Source organism: Clupea harengus, chromosome 10, assembly GCF_900700415.2.
Source record: "Clupea harengus chromosome 10, Ch_v2.0.2, whole genome shotgun sequence".
NCBI lineage: Eukaryota > Metazoa > Chordata > Actinopteri > Clupeiformes > Clupeidae > Clupea > Clupea harengus.
Window position 1 is genome coordinate 17,398,685 of NC_045161.1, and position 15,607 is coordinate 17,414,291.

The 15,607-nt window shown below is 47.3% G+C and overlaps 1 protein-coding gene across 5 annotated transcripts in view; it reads left to right on the forward strand.

Moving 5' to 3' along the window:
* Positions 1 to 4,733: 4,733 nt before the first annotated feature.
* Positions 4,734 to 15,607, forward strand: part of cdc14ab (cell division cycle 14Ab) — a 38,387-nt gene continuing 27,513 nt past the window's right edge. For 2 of the 5 annotated variants that reach the window (XM_031574218.2, XM_031574219.2), the window contains exons 1-5: positions 4,734 to 5,408; positions 5,756 to 5,846; positions 6,232 to 6,307; positions 10,840 to 10,932; positions 13,955 to 14,034. In XM_031574218.2, coding sequence (XP_031430078.1) covers positions 5,312 to 5,408; positions 5,756 to 5,846; positions 6,232 to 6,307; positions 10,840 to 10,932; positions 13,955 to 14,034 — 437 coding nt within the window. In that variant the 5' untranslated portion in view covers positions 4,734 to 5,311. The remainder of the gene's footprint in view (positions 5,409 to 5,755; positions 5,847 to 6,231; positions 6,308 to 10,839; positions 10,933 to 13,954; positions 14,035 to 15,607) is intronic. The other 3 variants (XM_031574221.2, XM_031574222.2, XM_031574220.2) reach the window with 2 other exon arrangements.

The following is a 15,607-nucleotide window of genomic DNA, read 5'->3' on the forward strand; positions in this document are numbered from 1 at the left end:
ACAGAGGCCTACTGCGGCGGCTCACACACACACACACACACACACACACACACAAAGAGGCCTACTGCAGCGGCTCACACACACACACACACAACCAGGCCTACTGCGGAGGCTCTCTCTCTCACACACACAGACCTACTGCGGAGGCTCTCTCTCACACACACAGTCCTACCGCAGCGGCTCACACACACACACACTCACAAACACACACTAACACACACGCAGGCCTAACGCAGTGGCTCATACACACAAATGCGTACTGCATCAGTTCAGACACACACACAACCTGACAGGTCAGTCTCTCACACACACACACACACACACACACACACACACACACACACACACACACACACACACACACAAACACACACAGAGATACACACACACAATCTGACAGGTCATTCACACAGACACACAGATACACACACACAACCTTACTGCAGCAGATCAGTTACACACATAGAGATGCACACAAAAAGCCCAACTGCAGCTGCTGTAATGAAGAGATACACACACACACACACACACACACACACACACACACACACACACACACACACACACACAGACAGACAGAGGCCTGTCCCTTCCAGCCAGAGGTTTAGACAAACACACACACACACACACACACACACACATACACACACAGACAGACGCCTGTCCCATCCAGCCAGATGTTTAGACACACACACACACACACATGCACGCGCACACAGACAGAGGCCTATCCCATCCAGCCAGAGGTTTAGACACACACACACACACACACACACACACACATAGTCAGAGGCCTGTCCCATCCAGCCAGTGGTTTAGAGACACACACACACACACACACACACACACATACACACACACGCACACACACACACACAGAGGCCTATCCCATCCAGCCAGAGGTTTAGACACACACACACACACACACACACACACACACACACACACACACACACAAAGGCCTGTCCCATTCAGCCAGAGGTTTAGACACACACACACAGAGGCCTCTGCAGAACCATCCCATCCAGCCAGAAATTCTCCAGAGGTGATTATTAGTGATACATAGATGAAGTCGCCCAGCAGACCGAGAACTTAGCTCCCTTCATCCAGGGAAAGATTTGGGTCTCTATTTTGCCTCTACATAGACGTTCTTTAGAGAATTTCTGCAAATCTTCTGAATGTCTTTAGTGTTTTCATTATAGTTCTGAATTTCCTATATTGCAAAGGGTTTATTCTTGTTCCTGTTTCTACTCTCTGAAAGTTCTGATTGGCAGTAAAGGACTGACACGGACACACTGATTGGCAGTAAAGGACTGACGCAAACACACTGATTGGCAGTAAAGGACTGACGCAAACACCCTGATTGGCAGTAAAGGACTGACACGAACACACTGATTGGCAGTAAAGGACTGAAGCAAACACACTGATTGGCAGTAAAGGACTGACACAAACACACTGATTGGCAGTAAAGGACTGACACAAACACACTGTGTTGATGTATGCATCTGACTGATATGGGGGGGGGGGGGTATATGTCTTTGACCTGTGACCTGTGACCTTGTTATATGGAGGTCAGTGCTCTGCTGCCTGTTTAGTTTTTTCCTTGACGTCACACACAGTACAGAGTATCAGGTGGTGTGTGTGTGTGGCAGGGAGCCCAACCCACTTAAAACACACGTAGCTCATTGGTAGAACATGACGCACAGGGGCCACACAATGCTCCTCACACAAACACTTTTCAGAGCACTTTTTCCGTGGTGTCAATGTCCAAGGAGCGGAAGCAGGCGTTTGCGGATCATAAATCGGGACAGGAGAGTTTGTGTGTGTGTGTGTGTGTGTGTGTCTGGGATGGCAACCCAAGCAGATCTGAAACTCACACCTGGCCGTCTTTACCTGTCCTGAAATTTGAGCGCCATGTGAGGACACCTGAGTCGGTCGTGTTTGGCCGTCGTTGCGTCAGTCACGCACTCATTCCCACGACGATCGCAGTCATGTGCTGCTCTCCGAATCCCCCCGCAGTCAGCCTCCTGCTCCAATCCGGGCCACACACACCGTGTGTGAGGGAACAGCAGCATCAAGAAGCAGCTCTGCAGATACGGCGTTAGGCAGCGTTAGGTGTTTGTGTGTTAGGCTGCGTTAGGTGTGCACTGCTCTGGTGTTCAGCGGTCTGTGTGATGGGCACATGCTCAGATGCTCAGGTGACAGGTGCGCAGGTGCCCTGTTCAGGTATTCAGATGTTGTGTTTGGCGGGTGTGTCGTCATTTGTTTAGTGTCTAGGTGGCCAGCTGTCCTGTTCAAAGGTTGCGCTGTTTAGTGCTGAGGTGTCCAGCTGTTCTGTTTGAAGAAGAGCCGATCGTCTGGTGTTCTGTTTGAAGGAGAGCCAATCGTGTGGTGTTCATGGTGTTCTTGAAGACAAGCCCAGTACCTGGAGTTCAGGTGTTCTATTTGAAGACAAGCCGATCAATCGTCTGGATTTCAAGTGTACTGTTTGAAGAGAAGCTGATCATCAGGTGTTCAGGTGTGTGTGTGGCATAGGACCCCACTGAGGCCCGGTGCCCCCCCCCCCCCCCCCATGCGGGCATGTCAGAGACGGAGTCCTGGAGAGCCCAGGAGAACAGCCAGAGGATCCAGCCTCCCAGCGCCGTGCACAGAGTCTGGATCTCCCTCATAGCAGGTGTGTGTGTGTGTGTGTGTGTGTGTGCGTGTGTGCACAGAGTCTGGATCTCCCTCATAGCAGGTGTGTGTGTGTGTGTGTGTGTGTGTGTGTGCACAGAGTCTAGATCTCCCTCATAGCAGGTGCTTCAGCCATGTGTGTGTGTGTGTGTGTGTGTGTGTGTGAAAGAGAGAAAGTAAGAGCAGAGTCTATATCATCATGTGTGTGTATGTGTGTCTGTGTCTGCACGTGCTCATGCCCATAAAACTGTCGATGATGTCAAAGTTACAGACACGCCAAATGTTTGATGACGTTTTGGTGAGAAATGTCTCTCTGTGTGTCTCCACAACTGGGACGAAATGCATGAGCATCTCGCTCTATAACTGTAGATGGTGCCTTCAGAATGACATTTGTCACTTTTAAATCATATCTTTAAATTCCTTTACTCACTTTCTTTACCTGAGGCTGCTGTCCTAGTTCTGCACTGTTCAGAAACAGAGTCCTGTGTGTGTGTGTGTGTGTGTGTGTGTGTGTGTGTGTGTGTATGTTTGTGTGCGCATGAATAAGTCGTGGACTGGCACTGATATGTAGGGTTGGGTACCGAGAACCGGTACCAATATGGAACCGGTTCCAATACAACCGGTACCTACCCGGACCGAAATGCAACGCAGATTTCGGTGCTTCATTTCGGTGCCTGAGCCAATTCAACACGGTCGCTAGGCAGATTCCGTGGGGCACATGTAAAACTGCCCCAGCTCCCAATGTAAACTTTGTTGCTCACGCTCATTGGTGTTTTCATAGCAACAGTCTTATGACAGTGAAGCGCAGGCAAGCACAAACAGAACTAGTCATCAACCTTTTAACAGAGAAAAAACCGAAAGGTAAACGGTCAAAAGTGTGGCTGTATTTCGCACAAAAAGATTCAAACATCGCGACGTGCAGCAAATGCAACAAAATAATTGCGTGAAAAGAGGGGAGAGAAGGCAAGAGTCAACGGCAGATCAGCAACCGAAGACTGAAAAATAAACGGAGATGACAGCTAAAATACCAACGGTAGTCTCTTAAAGGGGCAGTACACATTTTCTCGTACTCAGTGTGTTCAAGTAACAAGATGAACTATAAACAAGATAGAAAAGATAGGTATAAACAAATCATAAAATGGTGAAATTTCATGAAATAAATGCAAACAAAATAATACATTTTTGACTCCAAAGGCAAATATGCTCATAGTTTTGCAAAAGAAGTTTGAAGCTGTTTTTTGTATTTATTTATATGTATTTAAGTATACTATAAACTGTTGTTTACAGTTAATATAATGTTCATAGTTTGAAGTTAAAATGTTTGAAGATGTAGTTGGAAGCCAAGTGTTTTGTATGTATTTATATTTATATTATACTTTAAACAGTTAATATATTGTTCAATTTGAAGAAAAAAAATTGCCTTGGCAATAAAAAAAGCCTTTCTTTAATGTCGTCAATCGTCGCTTTGTGCTTTAAAAAAAAAGAGTATCGGTTCAGGCACGTTTAGGCACCGGTATCGTTTTAAAAGTATCGGTTATGTACCGGTATCGGATAAAAACCAAACGATACCCATCCCTACTGATATGTGATACTGGTGTTACTGTGTAGGCTACTTCTATAGTCATGCGTGAGCTCTTTAGGGAGGGGGGGGGGGGGGTCAATGAATATGAGGTGTTAGCCGTTTCTGAAGCGTTATTGTTTGATAATAATGATTGGTCTACTCATTCCAAGAACATTTACCAATATAATTCTATGAACTCTATTCTATTCTTTTTATGTTGACCCCATGTCCACTGATATATTGTGTTCAATAGCCTTACATTAAAAAAATGCGTTAATTAAAAGACAAAGTATAGTTGAAAATGAGGTCTGTGAAAGGTATGGGCTACTAGAGAGTCACACAGTACACGGGGTATGAGCACGAAGCCCAATATTCCAAACATTTCGTCAGGGAGAGCCTAGTCTGTGATTTTGATTGGTCGAAGGAGACCAATCCTTAGCAACGTTCCTTTGTGTGGTGATTGGCTTCCTGGTTACCATGTGATGTCTCTTTAAGATGTTTCTTGACTGTCCGCAACAATGGCAGGGAAAAGCGTTTCTCCTCGCTAGTGATTGCGCAGCAGAGTAGGGAGGGGAGATTATCTCGGTTCTGCTAGCTTTCGGAAGCAGCAATACTTTACACTGCGTGCCTGTATCAACACGGTTATTAAATTTGCCTGCGTAGATGTCTTACCGCAGTTTTTGTACTTTCTTCTCGGGACATGGGACCGGAGTCGGGCTACTGGAGTGACGTATCAGTGATTGTTTCTGCGGGCAGCGGGCAGATGTAGAGCGTGCGGGTTGTAGTTTGCTATTTTCTGTTTTGCCTTGTTTAGCATGACCCAAGACTAGCGAACCTGATGGTAAGCTTGTCTTAAGACCTGCTGATACTAGGAGGAAAATGTACCCTCAAAAGTGCTTTTTTTTACTGAAATTAAGCTAAGTTTTTTTTCTCAAAAGTCGTGGTGATACCACCGTTCACGCTGAGACAACTCGCCCGCAGTGCCTAACGGAAGAGATTTTTAAACTATATATTTTTTAATCAGCACACGGATATATAGATATCTAGCAGGTTAAGTTTTTTTCATTTTTTTTATCGATGACTCTCGACCACCTGAAACACTCCGCAATCCTTTCAACTTTGTTTAAAATGGCAGACGACAATGATTTGATAGGAGCCTCCGAGTTTATAAGAGGTAAGGAAACTTGAAGGTACAGGCGGGATGTTGTGGGGCCAGATTCGGCCAAACCATCCTGTAGGTTTTGCCCCTAAACTAGCAGTAGTTGTGCTTTGCCTGTCTGAGTAGTCTACTGTTTGTTTGGATGCGCGATCACCCCTGCACTTCTGATTGTTTATCAATGGAAAACTGGCAGGCTATGAACACGCAGATTACACACTTGTGACATCGAATGTACTACCGCAGTTAGTTGCATTTTGTTCAGGGGCTAAGGAAGTATTGCTATGAATGAAGTAACACCAAACTGGTAATCTCTCATAGATTGTGTTTTGATCTGTTTCTTACAATTTGTAATCCTTCCACAGATCGACTGTATTTTGCAACGCTAAGAAGCAAGCCAAAGAGCACAGCAAACACGCACTACTTCAGCACGGATGACGAGTTTGTGTACGAGAAGTAAGTTGTGTTTTCCCTCCTCTGTTTGTGCTCGCGCCCTCCGCGCTGCCTGCCGCGGAGCTCCCTCGTGCTGCCGCAACAAGTAGCTGCCCGTGCCGCGCGCTGTGTCCGCCCCTCTCACGCTGATCGCTTATGCAACTGTTTTAATTGTTATTTACCATTATAGTCTGATTAACAAGTCCCATTGTTCAGCTGGCGTTGGGGTCTTCTGGCGGTTATGTAATGTCCGGCAAACACGTCCCTGCTTGACTGATTTCTGCAATTATGACCTGCTAGTCTTGATGAAAAACTCAGTATTCTTTAATACCCATTTGGATGAAAGTTAAATCACGTTCAAATTCTTTCTGCAGACGATTAACTGACCGCTTTGTGTCGTGTTTTTCAGCTTCTATGCAGACTTTGGACCCCTCAACTTAGCCATGCTTTATAGATATTGCTGCAAACTCAACAAGAAGCTGAAGGTGAGTGTTTCCGCTCATGCTGCTGTCAGTGGCTTTGTTCTCTGGAGCAGGAATGTCCAGTACGCAGGTACTACAGGGAGGCAGCAGGGGAATGTAGTCACTCGCACACCTCCCCACACACTCACACTGGCAGTCAGGTGTAGGACATGTCTGCTAAACACGGGCATAATTTCCCATAGCCTCAGATCACGTGTGTGCATGTGTTTGTGTGGGGACTCGGTGGTTGGTGTCCTGCAGGGTGAAGACATGGTGTGATTATGGCTGCTGTGCACAGGTATGTCATACCACAGTAATACACCACCACACCCCAACACTGGTGTGTGTGTGTGTGTGTGTGTGTGTGTGTTTGTCTGGCCCACAGTGTGCGTGTTGCCCCGACCCAGGCTGGTTAAGTATTTTGCACTGACCCGGTGGTGTGAGTGTGTTGGCCCGACTCAGTGCGTGTAGGTGTTAATCAGAAGCTTCGGGGCTGAGTCCTAATCACCTCTCTGCTTATAGAGCCTGACTCACCACCTCAGAGCTGCCCTTCAGAGAGAGGGGGGGAGACAGACAGAGACAGATAGAGAGGGGGACAGATTGTTTCTCTGGGACAGGCTTTGCCCTCAGGCGTCTCCTTCTCACAGTAACCTGTGAGGCCTAAACACAGGACCAGTTCTGCTTCAGCTCACAGAAACGCCACAGTCACAAGATCAAGTCCTCATAATGTCACCCACCCACGAAACTCCACCAAGCATGGCCAAACCTGAGCAGAGAGGGAGAGAGGAAAGGAGGGGGGGGGAATAGAGCGCAAAAGAGGAAGGGAGAGGTGAGAGAATTGATTTAAAAAAGAGACAGATATATTATACTTTTCTGGACTGTTGAGGGAGTGTCTGAGTTGGTCATTAGTGCTTGCTGTGTGTGTGTGTCTGTGTGTGTGTGTGTGTGTGTGTGTGTGTGTGTGTGTGTGTTCGTCTGGCAGGAGCAGAACCAGCGCTCTTCAGCTTGTGGGTCTAACCAGCTCACAGCTTAATGTGTGACTCCATATCTAAGCCGTATCAGGGCCATATCTAAGGCATATCTGAGCAGGCCAGGGTCGTATCAGGGCCGTATCTAAGGCGTGTCAGGGCGGAAGACTATGACATTAGTGAGGACTGATGGTCACCTATCTCGGTTTTTACCACCTGATGAATGAAGGTGTCACTGGGAGAACAGGCGCAGCTGTGTGTGTGTGTGTGTGTGTGTGTGTGTGTGTGTGTGTGTGTGTGTGTGTGTGTGTGTGTGTGTGTGTGTGTGTGTGTGTGTGTGTGTGTGTGTGTGTGTGTGTGTGTGGGGGTAAATGATGAGTAAAGTGATTGAGGGGGGATGTCAGTGTGTGTGATGTTTCAGGTGGTGGGTTGGGGTTGCTATACGGACGGGGTAATTAATGAGTAGATTGATGGAGGGATGGGGGTAAATAATAAAGTGGTTGGGGTTGGTATTGGGGTAAGTACTGAGTGGGGTATTTGAGATTCACATGTGTGATGGTGTGTGTGTGTGTGGAGTGATATGATAATGTGTGAGTGATATGATGGTGTGTGGTGAAGCAGGATCACTGAGCAGGTCCTGTGGTATTTCCCCTATGGCTCTCTGTGGTATTTAACATGTTATTCTCACACACACACACACACACACACACACACACACACACAAGTCCTACTTCTGCACACTCAGCACTTTCAGCGTTGCACACACACACACACACACGCAGCACTTTCAGCGTCACTCACACACACACACACACACACACCCACAAACACAAACACACACCCACACACACCCTCTGCTGATCTCAGGGGAGGTATGGGTGGGTGTGGAATGCTGCAAGTTGTTTATTCATCGCAGCCAGACCTGGAGTTCACTTGCCTCAGTCTTCCTAGCAAGAAAGCCAACCAGGCCTGACCTTACTTACATGGAAGTATTATAGACGACTGTTTGGGAGAAATGCTGGGTCTTTCACTGGTTCATTGGTTTAGGCACTATCGGATATCAGCTGACCCTGGACCAGTCACACTAGTCTACTGCAGGTCAGAGTACTACCCAGATATCAGCTGACCCAGGACCAATCCGATTAGTCTAGTCCATGTTCAAGCGCTGTCACATGGCAACTGAACCAGCCTCTTTGGTGCACTGCAGGTTAAACTGCTGCTGGTCAGGATCTGACATTGGGTCAGTCGGATTGGTCTAGTCCATGTTCAACACTCTCAAGTAGCAACTGAACCAGCATCAGTGGCTCATTAGTGTCCTTAGCGTCAGGTCAGAGGCTGAGTCTATAGCAGCTCAACCAGAAGCATTAGTTTATTAGTGTGTATTAGCTGAACCAGGAGCATTTCGACATTAGCGTGTATTAGCTGAACCAGGAGCATTAGTACAGAGTGTATTAGCTGAAACAGGAGCATTAGTTGATCAAGCAGTAGAGCCTGTTTAAGTGTTGTTTGTGTACTGCAGGTTAATGTCCTGGTCAGATCTGTTCCACTGAGCCTTTCCCCAGTTTGAGACACACACACACACACACACACCCCTCCCAGTCAGGAGAATCTCTTCTCCTCTGTGCGTACCGTACCCCTCATACACAGCAGGACAGAGATGGGAGGCAGTGGAACAAGAACAAGAGTGTGATGTGACATCATGTACTGAAGGTTTCTCTGTGTGTTCTGTCTTCTGTGTTCTGTGGAATAGGCTGACTGTAGGTCTTTCATGTGTTCATGTGTGGGAGTGCTGAAGGTAAAGACAAGCATGGTGTTTGACTGCCATCTCCACACCTCCCTCCCTTCATCCCTTCATCCATTTATCCCTCCATCCCTCCCTCCCCCTCTCACTCCTCCATCTCCTCTGCCTGTGTGTTTGTGTCGGGTGCGCAGTGTCGCTATAGGGACCACATTCTTGTCAGCTTGCAGGCGTGCATGTCGGAGCTGTGATGAGCTCTCAAGGAGGGAAGAGCTGAGTAGAGGACCAGTACTACTGTGACACCCAGGGGCCAATCCCCCCCCCCAGTTATGCTACCAACCCACCCACCCCCGTTATGCTGTCGCTGGCACCACCTTGAGGTGCTAGGGTCATTATGAGGGGTCCCCTCCTGAGGTGTGTTGGGGTGTCCATCTCTGTGCTGGGGTGGGGGTACATGTCATATAGAACCAGACTGGTGAAGCCCCCCCTCCTGTGGTCCAGAGCTCAATGAGTGTGTGTTTAGTGTAGTCCAGAGCTCTCTCTCTCTCTCTCTCTGTGACGTGTGAGAGTGAGAGTGAGAGTGAGAAGTGTAGTAGTCCAGAGCTTATTGAATGTGAGTGAGTGAGTGTGTGTTTAGTGTAGTCCAGATCTCAGTGTCTGTATGTGTTTAGTGTAGTAGTCCAGAGCTGTGTGTGTGTGTGTGTGTGTGTGTGTGTGTGTGGTTCCCCGTGTTCCTCTTCTCTCCTTGCAGGGTGAGGCTTTAGCATTCTCACACTAGCTGCCTGGTTGGACTGACTGAGTGCTGCTGCAGACTTGATGATGATTTTGAGTTTTTACGTTTATTTGTAATGTTTTGTTGTTTATTTGACTCATGCTGCCCATGACAACCCCCCCCACCCACCCCAGTCCAACCCTCATGTGCATGAGTGCGAGCCGTCGGCTGAGTGGAATAACTACACTGAAACACTTTGCGCGTGTGTGTTAACTCTAACTTCTTCCATACACACACACACACACACACACACACACACACACACATACATGCACAGACACACACATATACACTCTCCCTGTAGGAGACCTTTCAGAGCCAAGCTCTACATGCGACCAAGAGGTTTTATTCTCTCTCTCACACACACACTCACACACTCTCAGTCTTTAACTCTGGTAAGTGTGTGTGTGGTGAAGGGAATTTGCTATTGGGTGTGTATCGTGTAAAATTAAGATATAGCCTTGATGTTATCTTTCAGACACAGACACCGTGTTAACCTGTGTGTGTGTGTGTGTGTGTGTGTGTGTGTGTGTGTGTGTGTGTGTGTGTGTGTGTGTGCGTGCGTGCGCATTGGTTTCTATAGCATCAGTGAAAGGTGTGTGAGTGTTGGTTCACTGTATGACTGCGCACACCACACACGCACACACTCTGCTTCTGTGAGGTAACAGACACATATACACGCCCTCCTTTAAGGGGAGTCATCTGCCTGTATGACAGTGCACACCCCACAGACACACTCTTTTATACCGGTGAGATAAAAACACACACACACACACACACACACACATACACATAGACACCTGTGTGCCAGGTGATCCCTCACCCCCTGGGCAGCAGAGAAGAGCAGTTGGAACAGAAGCTGCAGCATCTGTGTAGGCTTTCCACACACACACACACACACACTTTCATGACGCACAACCCCTAATACGTCTGATAAACTCATCTGAGTGAGTAGTTTGACCACTAACCGGAGTGATTTTGACTCATTCAGGTGGAATTTGTGCAAGCTGTGCTTAGATGTGTTCTATGTGTGTGTGCGTGTGTAATAAGTGTGTGTGTGTTTGGGGTTCCCCTGCAGTCTTTCACACTGACGAGGAAGAGGATTGTCCACTACACCAGCTTCGACCAGCGCAGGAGGGCCAACGCTGCAGTTCTCATCGGTGCCTATGCTGTGAGTGACCGTTCCCGCTTACGTCCATCCCCTTTCTCTCTCTCTCTGTCTCACTATCTCTCTCTGTCTCACTATCTCTCTTTGTCTCTCTCTCTCTCTCTCTCTCTTGTCTCTCCTTTCTCTCTCTTGTCTCTCCTTTCTCTCTCTCTCTCTCACTATCTCTCTTTGTCTCTCTCTCTCTTGTCTCTCTGTCTTTTCTCTCTCTCTCTCTTGTCTCTCTGTCTTTACTTTCTCTCTCTCACACACTCTCTCTCTCTCTCTCTCTCTCTCTCACTCTTTCTCTCTCTCTGTCTCTGTCTCGCATGCCCTCTGTTAATAGGCACTGTATATATACGGATGTATATGTGTAGAACAAAACAAGAAGGCTCAAGTTGCCTGAAGTTCACTAAACATTAATATCAACAGAATCTCAGTGTGTGTGTGTGTGTGTGTGTGTGTGTGTGTGTGTGTGTGTGTGTCTTCAAAGCTGGCCTCTGTGTGGTGCTAGTCTCCTGCTCCACACACTGACATTGGGTGGGTGGGGGTGGGCGCTCTTAGTTGGCAGAGTGTGGGTCTCACAGTGTGCCTGGCACATGCCACACACACAGAACCCACTTTCAGGCCTGGAGTGACACACACACACACACACACACACACACAAGAGGGTGGAAAGAACAGACATGCCTTATTTTCTCTGGTGTGGGATTTGATGCTGTAGTGAAAGGCCTTGTGTACAGTATTAATGAAACGCTCTTTCTCTCTCTCACACACACACACACACACACACACACACACACACAGTGTTAACGAAACTCTTCTGTCACACATAATGTGGATCACCGTTCAACTTTCCAAACCTCCAAACCAAACACTCCAAACCTGCGCTCGTCCAAACAGCTACCACACACACTCACACACACACACTGGTTGGATTATACCACACACACACACACACACACACCGGTTGGATTATACCACACACACACACACAAACACACTCGTTGTATTATACCAGTGATGACTAATGCATGTTCTTATGCAACAAGGCTGAGAGATGCCTTCAATATGGGTGTGTGTGTTGGCTTTGTGTTTTCACGTGTGTGTGTGTGTGTGTGTGTGTGTGTGTGTGTGTGTTTGGGCATTTCAGCAGAGGGGATTTAGTGATCATGAATATTAAAGGCTCTGTGAGGGATATTCAGGCAAAGTATCAGTTGTGCTCTTACGCAATCTCGCCCTGTGACCTTGCCAAGACCGCGCTGACCACAAGCATAAACACCCAGCGTTTGGCACCAGTGATGCGATTAGCTTCCCTGCTAACGAGAGCAGGGTTTGCACTTAGCATTTCCACTAAAATGCACTTGAGATGGTAAACATCCTGGCTAACAAACACACACTGAATGAAGGCAGCACTTGAGATTGGGTTAGCATCCTGGCTAACACACACACTGAATGAAGGCAGCACTTGAGATTTGGTAAACATCCTGGCTAACAAACACATACTGAATGAAGGCAGCACTAGATATTTGGTAAACATCCTGGCTAACAGACACACTGAATGAAGGCAGCACTTGAGATTTGGTTAGCATCCTGGCTAACAAACACATACTGAATGAAGGCAGCACTTGAGATTTGGTTAGCATCCTGGCTAACAAACACATACTGAATGAAGGCAGCGCTTGTGTGTGGTTGCTAACTGAGTGAACGGGATGTGTGGTGTCAGTCACTGAGGCGCCTTCAGCTGGGTTCAGCAACACATTGCCATTTGGGGTTATAATCTAGTTTCTGGTCCTAATCCAGCTCTGCCCCTGTGTGCGTGTGTGTGTGACTGTGTGTATATACGTATGTAGCTGAATGAAGGGGTTGTTGGTGTGTTTATGTGAATCAGATGAAGAGTTGGGTAGAGAAGCAGTGTGTTTATCAGACAGACAGACACACACACACACACAGTGTTCTTGTTAGGTCAGTTGAAGTGTAATTCTGGGTCGTGTGTTAACCCTCAGGCGGGGAGTGTTTTATTCTGAGGTCGTCTCCCAGGGATACGCACCTAGTCCAGTCTAAATATAGACGGACCTTTGACCCCGTCTGAAATTACCTCCCTTTTAGAGGGAAACACACTCTTCCCAGCCATCACACTCACTGTGGAGGGCTCTGTTCCTCAGTCCTGCAGTGGCCACAGTGGGCTCTGTGATTGATTAATCTGGTCTGGGAGAGACACAAGGAGCCTTCTCAATCAGACAGGTGTGTGTGTGTGTGTGTGTGTGTGTGTGTGTGTGTGTGTGTGTGTGTGTGTGTGTGTGTGTGTGTGTGTGTGTGTGTGTGTGTGTGTGTGTGTGTGTGTGTGTGTGTGTGTGTGTGTGTGTGTGTGTGTGTGTGTGTGTGTGTGTGTGTGCGATGCATAACCTCTTTGGCTGACTTTAACCGTGTTATGTCTGGTATTGATCTCCTTCTGTATTAGGTTGCAGAAGCTTGTGTGTGTGTGTGCTTTGATACAAATGACCTGATTTTCCCCTCAAAAGGATTAGGCCCGATGTAGTGTTGAACAGCTTGGGACCAGGGGTTTCACTCTTCCTGCCGTGTCCCCAACAGACACACAAACACACACACTCACCCCACCTCTGCGTTGTCTGTGGGAGAGGTGTAATAGTTAGGCTGGTGAATTTTTCATGAGCGGAGAAAAGCAAGAACAAAGCCTAGTATTCCAGCAAGCAGACAACCACACACAACCTCACAGACAGACCGACACACACACACACACACACACATATTCATGCATGCAAGCTTGCACAGACTCACACACATACTGTCACACACATTCCAACACCCTCAAAGGATGAGGGAGGGATGAAAGCAGAGGAGAGTCAGTCAGGGAAGTGATGAGAGGCAGTAGTTGTTGTTCAGGTGATGTTCAGTAGCAGCAGGTTGAGTCAAAGGTCTGTGTTCTATCTGTAATGTGTTTGTTTTTTATCCTCTCTCTCTTGCTCTCTCTCCCTCTTTCTCTCCATCTCTCTCTCTCTCTTTCTCTTTCTCTCTCTCTCTCTCTCAGGTAATTTATTTAAAGAAAACGCCGGAGGAGGCTTACAGGGCTCTGATCTCTGGCTCCAATGCCTCATATCTCCCCTTCAGGTATGCAGTCACAACACACAGACACACAGACACACAGACACACAGACACACAGACACACAGACACACAGACACACAGACACACAGACACACAGACACACAGACACACAGACACACAGACACACAGACACACAGACACGGCCAGAGCTTTTCTAGCTCTTCACAGCTTGTGTGTGTGTGTGTGTGTGTGTGTGTGGTGTGTGTGTGGTGTGTGTGTGGTGTGTGTGTGTGTGTGTGTGTGTGTGTGTGTGTGTGTGTGTGTGTGTGTGTGTCCTGAGGCCTGAGACTGGATATCACCACTTTTGTCTGTGTACAGTTTGATTGTGTGAGTCTCTGTGCCTAGAGACTTTGAACAGGATGTCCTATCCTGTCTCTCTTTTCTAATGTGTCTCTCCCTCTTTCACTTTCCTCTCTCTCTTATCCCTATCTCTGCTCCTCTCTCTCTCTCTCTCTCTCTCTCTCTTATCCCTCTCTTTCAACATTACACATCAGCTGTGCTGCTTAATAGGATTGAACTACATTTCAGAATACCACTGAAAGAGTGTGTATGTGAGCGTGTGTGTTTGTGTGATCGTGTGAGTGTGTGTTCTGTGTCTGAGTGCATATAATTCATATGATTTCTGTTTCCTCTAATCCCTGTGCAAGGCTTGTTTGTTCATAAACATCACAATGTAAGCGTCAACATAACAGTGTACACATAATAATGTAAATGTAAACATAAACAGTGTAAATGTTAACATGACAATGTAAACATAAACATAACAGTGTAAACATATACATAACAGTGTAAACATAAACATAACCATGTAAACATAAACAGCCTGTGGGGTTAGGGTTAGGCTCAAACTGAGGTCAGATTAACTCAGCAGCCATCACTCTGATGCGCAATTTGGGATTAGATTTGGGGTGAATTTAATCCTGCCTGTTTTTCTGTGTGTGTGTGTTTGTTTTGGGGGGAGGTGGTCATATGGGTTTGCGGGGAGATCTTGCATCCACACATGCACAAGCCAGTATCAGCAGGAGTGTGTGCGTGTGTTAGAGCAAGTGTGTGTCTGTCAGTGCGTGCGTGCGTGCGTGCGTGCGTGCGTGCGTGCGTGCGTGCGTGCGTGCGTGCGTGGTGGTGTGTGTGTGTGTGTGTGTGTGTGTGTGTGTGTGTGTGTGTGTGTGTGTGTGTGTGTGTGTGTGTGTGTGTGTGGGAGAAAAATGAGAGGGATGACTGAATGGGAGAGAGAGAGGGATGATGGAATGGGAGCGAGAGAGAGGGAGGAATGAAGGATTGGGCAATGGGATGATAACGAGAAGAGAGGGAGGGAATCAGAGAGGCCCATGAAACAAAGATGGTCTTTGTTACAATGCTAACTCTTCTTTCTCTCGCTCTTTCTCTCTCTCTCGCACACACACACACAAACACACACTCTCTTGTTCAGAAAGTTCTAAGTGCATTAAGTCCCATGAGGTGTAGTGGATTTGAGGGGGTGGGGTGGTAAGTCAGTCACCGTAAACATCTGTAAGAACAACCTGTGTGTGTGTGTGTGTGTGGAGCATAAACATCAGCATCAGCAAACACAACCAGCT